This window comes from Pristiophorus japonicus, unplaced genomic scaffold, assembly GCF_044704955.1.
Source record: "Pristiophorus japonicus isolate sPriJap1 unplaced genomic scaffold, sPriJap1.hap1 HAP1_SCAFFOLD_1833, whole genome shotgun sequence".
NCBI lineage: Eukaryota > Metazoa > Chordata > Chondrichthyes > Pristiophoridae > Pristiophorus > Pristiophorus japonicus.
In genome coordinates, this window is record NW_027251520.1 from 27,501 (window position 1) to 35,000 (window position 7,500).

Here is a 7,500-nt window from a genome sequence, read left to right on the forward strand (position 1 = left end):
AGGTTCAGCAGGTTGGGCCTCTACTCATTGGAGTTTAGAAGAATGAGAGGTGATCTTATTGAAATATATAAGATTCTGAGGGGGCTGGACAGGATAGATGCAGAGAGGATGTTTCCCCCTCGTGGGGGAATCTAGAACTCGGGGGCTTAGTCTCAGAATAAGGGGCCGCCCATTTAAAACTGAGATGAGGAGGAATTTCTTCTCTCAGAGGGCTGTAAATCTGTGGAATTCTCTGCCCCAGAGAGCTGTGGAGGCTGGGACATTGAATATATTTAAGGTGGAGATAGACAGATTTTTGAGCGATAAGGGAGTGAAGGGTTATGGGGAGCGGGCGGGGAAGTGGAGCTGAGTCCATGATCGGATCAGCCATGATGGTATTAAATGGCGGAGCAGGCTCGAGGGGCCGTATGGCCGACTCCTGCTCCTATTTTTGATGTACTTTACTTTCTCCAGTTCTGACCAAGGGCCATTGACCCGAAACTCTAACTCTGTTTCTCTCTCCACAGACGCTGCCTGACCCGCTGAGTATTTCCAGTATTCTCTGTTCTTATTTCAGATTCCAGCCTCCGCAGCATTTAGCTTTTGTGTTAATGGTTTTTACCCGCTGTGTACCGTTGGGGAATGAGTCAGTCTGTGCCCCCTCAACATCCACCAGCTCTCGAAAACTAAAAACTTGGTGTCACTTATTCTTCATTCTTGCTCCTTCCAACCTGCTCTGTGGGATTTAACCCCACTCACCAACATCTCCCAATTCACAGACAGGGCTCAGAGCCAACCAATAACACTGTGCATTTATAGAGTGCCTCCAATGCAGTGAGACATCCCAAGGTGTTTCACAGGGCGTAAACCAGACAGAATCTGACACCAAGCCACATCAGGAGATATTAGGGACAGGTGACCAAAAGCTGGGTCAAAGAGGTCTGTTTCAAAGGAGGAGAGAGAGGCGGAGAGGTTTAGGGAGGGAGTTCCAGAGCTTGGGGCCCAGGCAACAGAAGGCACGGCCACCGATGGTGGAGCGATTATAATCAGGGGATGGTCAGGAGGGCAGAATTAGAGGAGCGCAGAGATCTCAGGGGGTTGTGGGGCTGGAGGAGGTTACAGAGATAGGGAGGGGTGTAGGGGCTGGGGGAGGTTACAGAGATAGGGAGGGATGTAGGGGCTGGAGGTTACAGAGATAGGGAGGGATGTAGGGGCTGGAGGTTACAGAGATAGGGAGGGATGTAGGGGCTGGAGGAGATTACAGAGATAGGGAGGGATGTAGGGACAGGAGGTTACAGAGATAGGGAGGGATGTAGGGACAGGAGGTTACAGAGATAGGGAGGGATGTAGGGACAGGAGGTTACAGAGATAGGGAGGGATGTAGGAGCTGGAGGTTACAGAGATAGAGAGGGATGTAGGGACTGGAGGTTACAGAGATAGGGAGGGATGTAGGGGCTGGAGGTTACAGAGATAGAGAGGGGTATAGGGGCTGGAGGAGGTTACAGAGATAGGGAGGGGTGTAGGGGCTGGAGGAGATTACAGAGATAGGGAGGGGTGTAGGAGGTTACAGAGATAGGGAGGGGTGTAGGGGCTGGAGGAGGTTACAGAGATAGGGAGGGGTGTAGGTGCTGGAGGAGGTTACAGAGATAGGGAGAGGTGAGGGAGTCCATGGAAGGATTTGAAGAGGAGTTTGAGGATTTTAAAATCGAGGCGTTGCCAGATCGGGACTCAATGTAGGTCAGTGAGCACAGGGGGTGATGGGTGAGCGGGACTCGGTGCGAGTTAGGACACGGGGGCAGCGAGCACAGGGGGTGATGGGTGAGCGGGACTCGGTGCAAGTTAGGACACGGGTCAGCGAGCACAGGGGGTGATGGGTGAGTGGGACTGGGTGCGAGTTAGGACACGGAGCACGGGGGGTGATGGGTGAGTGGGACTGGGTGCGAGTTAGGACACGGGGCATGGGGGGTGATGGGTGAGCGGGACTCAGTGCGAGTTAGGACACGGGGGCAGCCGAGTTTTGGATCACCTCTAGTTTACGTCGGGTAGAATGTGGGAGGCCGGCCAGGAGTGCGTTGGAATAGTCAAGTCTGGAGGTAACAAAGGCATGGATGAGGGTTTCAGCAGCGGATGAGCTGAGGCAGGGGGCGGAGACGGGCGATGTTACGGAGGGGGAAACAGGCGGGTTTAGTTATGCTGCGGGATATGTGGCCGGAAGCTCATTTCAGGGTCAAATATAACACCCAGGTTGCGAACAATCTGGTTCAGCCTCAGACAGGAGTTGGGGAGAGGGAGGGAGTCGGGGGCTGGGGAACGGAGTTTGTGGCGGGGACCGAGAACAATGGCTTCGGTCTTCCCCGATATTCAATTGGGAGGAAATCTCTGCTTTCCAGAGCTGGAGGTCGGAGAAGCAGTCTGACAAATTAGAGAGCGTGGAGGGGCTGAGAGAAGTGGTGAAGAAGGAGGGAAGCTGCTTTTCATCCGTTCCGTCTCCCCCTCCCCTCTCCGTGCTGCTTCCAAGGTCGGATAGCTTGTCAGCACAGCGCTGTCCCTTGTGGCTCGGCAGAGGTACTGCAGTGTGATTGGCACCCGGAGAGGACCATGAGTCGGGTCTTTAGAAGAGGGAAGATCGGCTAACAGATTCACTGGAGAGGGTACAGAGGAGATTTATCAGGATGTTGCACTGGAGAGGGTACAGAGGAGATTTACCAGGATGTTGCACTGGGAGAGGGTACAGAGGAGATTTATCAGGATGTTGCACTGGAGAGGGTACAGAGGATATTTACCAGGATGTTGCACTGGAGAGGGTGCAGAGGAGATTTACCAGGATGTTGCACTGGAGAGGGTACAGAGGAGATTTACCAGGATGTTGCACTGGAGAGGGTACAGAGGAGATTTACCAGGATGTTGCACTGGGAGAGGGTACAGAGGAGATTTACCAGGATGTTGCACTGGAGAGGGTACAGAGGAGATTTACCAGGATGTTGCACTGGAGAGGGTACAGAGGGCATTTACCAGGATGTTGCACTGGAGAGGGTACAGAGGAGATTTACCAGGATGTTGCACTGGAGAGGGTACAGAGGAGATTTACCAGGATGTTGCACTGGAGAGGGTACAGAGGAGATTTACCAGGATGTTGCACAGGAGAGGGTACAGAGGAGATTTACCAGGATGTTGCAATGGAGAGGGTACAGAGGAGATTTACCAGGATGTTGCACTGGAGAGGGTACAGAGGAGATTTACCAGGATGTTGCACTGGAGAGAGGACAGAGGTGATTTACCAGGATGTTGCACTGGAGAGGGTGCAGAGGAGATTTACCAGGATGTTGCACTGGAGAGGGTACAGAGGAGATTTACCAGGATGTTGCACTGGAGAGGGTACAGAGGAGATTTACCAGGATGTTGCACTGGAGAGGGTACAGAGGAGATTTACCAGGATGTTGCACTGGAGAGGGTACAGAGGAGATTTACCAGGATGTTGCACTGGAGAGGGTACAGAGGGGATTTACCAGGATGTTGCACTGGAGAGGGTGCAGAGGAGATTTACCAGGATGTTGCACTGGGGAGGGTACAGAGGAGATTTACCAGGATGTTGCACTGAGGAGGGTACAGAGGAGATTTACCAGGATGTTGCACTGGAGAGGGTACAGAGGAGATTTACCAGGATGTTGCACTGGAGAGGGTACAGAGGAGATTTACCAGGATGTTGCACTGGAGAGGGTACAGAGGAGATTTACCAGGATGTTGCATTGGAGAGGGTACAGAGGAGATTTACCAGGATGTTGCACTGGAGAGGGTACAGAGGGGATTTACCAGGATGTTGCACTGGAGAGGGTGCAGAGGAGATTTACCAGGATGTTGCACTGGGGAGGGTACAGAGGAGATTTACCAGGATGTTGCACTGAGGAGGGTACAGAGGAGATTTACCAGGATGTTGCACTGGAGAGGGTACAGAGGAGATTTACCAGGATGTTGCACTGGAGAGGGTACAGAGGAAATTTACCAGGATGTTGCACTGGAGAGGGTACAGAGGAGATTTACCAGGATGTTGCACTGGAGAGGGTGCAGAGGAGATTTACCAGGATGTTGCACTGGAGAGGGTACAGAGGAGATTTACCAGGATGTTGCACTGGAGAGGGTACAGAGGAGATTTGCCAGGATGTTGCACTGGAGAGGGTACAGAGGGGATTTACCAGGATGTTGCACTGGAGAGGGTGCAGAGGAGATTTACCAGGATGTTGCACTGGAGAGGGTACAGAGGAGATTTACCAGGATGTTGCACTGGAGAGGGGACAGAGGAGATTTACCAGGATGTTGCACTGGAGTGGGTACAGAGGAGATTTACCAGGATGTTGCACTGGAGAGGGTACAGAGGAGATTTACCAGGATGTTGCACTGGAGAGGGTACAGAGGGGATTTACCAGGATGTTGCACTGGGGAGGGTACAGAGGAGATTTACCAGGATGTTGCACTAGAGAGGGTGCAGAGGAGATTTACCAGGATGTTGCACTGGAGAGGGTACAGAGGAGATTTACCAGGATGTTGCACTGGAGAGGGTGCAGAGGAGATTTACCAGGATGTTGCACTGGAGAGGGTACAGAGGAGATTTACCAGGATGTTGCACTGGAGAGGGTACAAAGGAGATTTACCAGGATGTTGCACTGGAGAGGGTACAGAGGAGATTTACCAGGATGTTGCACTGGAGAGGGTACAGAGGAGATTTACCAGGATGTTGCACTGGAGAGGGTACAGAGGAGATTTACCAGGATGTTGCACTGGAGAGGGTACAGAGGAGATTTACCAGGATGTTGCACTGGAGAGGGTACAGAGGAGATTTGCCAGGATGTTGCACTGGAGAGGGTACAGAGGGGATTTACCAGGATGTTGCACTGGAGAGGGTGCAGAGGAGATTTACCAGGATGTTGCACTGGAGAGGGTACAGAGGAGATTTACCAGGATGTTGCACTGGAGAGGGGACAGAGGAGATTTACCAGGATGTTGCACTGGAGTGGGTACAGAGGAGATTTACCAGGATGTTGCACTGGAGAGGGTACAGAGGAGATTTACCAGGATGTTGCACTGGAGAGGGTACAGAGGGGATTTACCAGGATGTTGCACTGGGGAGGGTACAGAGGAGATTTACCAGGATGTTGCACTAGAGAGGGTGCAGAGGAGATTTACCAGGATGTTGCACTGGAGAGGGTACAGAGGAGATTTACCAGGATGTTGCACTGGAGAGGGTGCAGAGGAGATTTACCAGGATGTTGCACTGGAGAGGGTACAGAGGAGATTTACCAGGATGTTGCACTGGAGAGGGTACAAAGGAGATTTACCAGGATGTTGCACTGGAGAGGGTACAGAGGAGATTTACCAGGATGTTGCACTGGAGAGGGTACAGAGGAGATTTACCAGGATGTTGCACTGGAGAGGGTACAGAGGAGATTTACCAGGATGTTGCACTGGAGAGGGTACAGAGGAGATTTACCAGGATGTTGCACTGGAGAGGGTACAGAGGAGATTTACCAGGATGTTGCACTGGAGAGGGTACAGAGGAGATTTACCAGGATGTTGTACTGGAGAGGGTACAGTGGAGATTAACCAGGATGTTGCACTGGAGAGGGTACAGAGGAGATTTACCAGGATGTTGTACTGGAGAGGGTACAGAGGAGATTTACCAGGATGTTGCACTGGAGAGGGTACAGAGGAGATTTACCAGGATGTTGTACTGGAGAGGGTATAGTGGAGATTAACCAGGATGTTGCACTGGAGAGGGTACAGAGGAGATTTACCAGGATGTTGTACTGGAGAGGGTACAGAGGAGATTTACCAGGATGTTGCACTGGGGAGGGTACAGAGGAGATTTACCAGGATGTTGTACTGGAGAGGGTACAGAGGAGATTTACCAGGATGTTGCACTGGGGAGGGTACAGAGGAGATTTACCAGGATGTTGCCTGGACTGGAGAATGTTAACGATGAGGAAAGATTGGATAGGCTGGATTTGTTTTCTTTGGAACAGAGGAGGCTGAGGGGAGACCTGATTGAGGTGTATAAAATTATGAGGGGCCTGGATAGAGTGGATAGGAAGGACCCGTTTCCCTTGGCAGAGGGGTCAACAACCAGGGGGCATAGATTTAAAGTAATTGGGGGGAGGTTTAGAGGGGATTTGAGGGTAAATGTCTTCACCCAGAGGGTGGTGGGGTCTGGGGTGGAACTCACGGCCTGAAAGGGTGGTAGAGGCAGAAACCCTCACCACATTTGGATGTGCCCTTGAAGTGCCGTAACCTACAGGGCTACGGACCGAGAGCGGGAAAGTGGGATTAGGCTGGGTAGCTCTTGGTCGGCCGGCACGGACACGATGGGCCGAATGGCCTCCTTCCCTGCTGTAAATTTCTATGTTTTGATGAGATGCTTGATCGGAAAAAGACCAATCGAAGCTTTTTTTAAATGATTTTTTTTTTGACGGAGCTGGAGAGCAGCCTGAGAATTGGTGGCTGCAGTGATGGTCAGTCGTTTGGTGACTGAGTGACAGCACGGAGAGAGCGAGGCTGGGGCCAGCTGACAGTGAGTCCTGGGCACAGAGGGAAGCAGTTCTGGTTTCACTGGAAGGAGAGCACAGACCCTGGGGGGAGCCCATACAACACCAGGGGCTCGGGGCGAGAGCGGTAATGTCACAGACCACCAGGCTTACTGTCGGCCGTCCCGTGAGCCAGGAGAAAGCGTTGGTCCCTCAGCTTCTCGACATCCCCCAGCACAGACGCCACCTGCAATTAAACAAAAGGTCAGAAACCCACAGCCCATGTACACACTCCCCGATCACTGACCCTACCCAGCCATTTAATCCCCTCCCACAGCCCATGTACACACTCCCCTATCACTGACTGTACCCAGCCATTTAATCCCCCCCACAGCCCATGTACACTCCCCGATCACTGACCCTACCCACCCATTTAATCCCCCCCACAGCCCATGTACACTCCCCGATCACTGACCCTACCCACCCATTTAATCCCCCCCACAGCCCATGTACACACTCCCCGATCACTGACCCTACCCACCCATTTAATCCGCTCCCACAGCCCATGTACACTCTCCCCGATCACTGACCCTACCCACCCATTTAATCCCCTCCCACATCCCATGTACACACTCCCCTATCACTGACTGTACCCACCCATTTAATCCCCTCCCACAGCCCATGTACACTCTCCCCTATCACTGACTGTACCCACCCATTTAATCCCCTCCCACAGCCCATGTACACACTCCGATCACTGACTATACCCACCCATTTAATCCCCTCCCACAGCCCATGTACACTCCCCTATCACTGACTGTACCCACCCATTTAATCCCCTCCCACAGCCCATGTACACACCCCGATCACTGACTGTACCCACCCATTTAATCCCCTCCCACAGCCCATGTACACTCTCCTCGATCACTGACTGTACCCACCCATTTAATCCCCTCCCACAGCCCATGTACACTCTCCCCTATCACTGACTATATCCACCCATTTAATC

At 52.4% G+C, this 7,500-nt stretch overlaps 1 protein-coding gene across 1 annotated transcript in view; it reads right to left on the reverse strand.

Moving 5' to 3' along the window:
• Nucleotides 1–7,500, reverse strand: part of LOC139243724 (inactive dipeptidyl peptidase 10-like) — a gene marked incomplete at its 5' end in the record, with an annotated part of 15,824 nt that overhangs the window by 4,123 nt on the left and 4,201 nt on the right. The window contains one exon of the mRNA XM_070870842.1: nucleotides 6,666–6,738. Within this exon, the coding sequence (XP_070726943.1) occupies nucleotides 6,666–6,738 (73 nt within the window). The remainder of the gene's footprint in view (nucleotides 1–6,665; nucleotides 6,739–7,500) is intronic.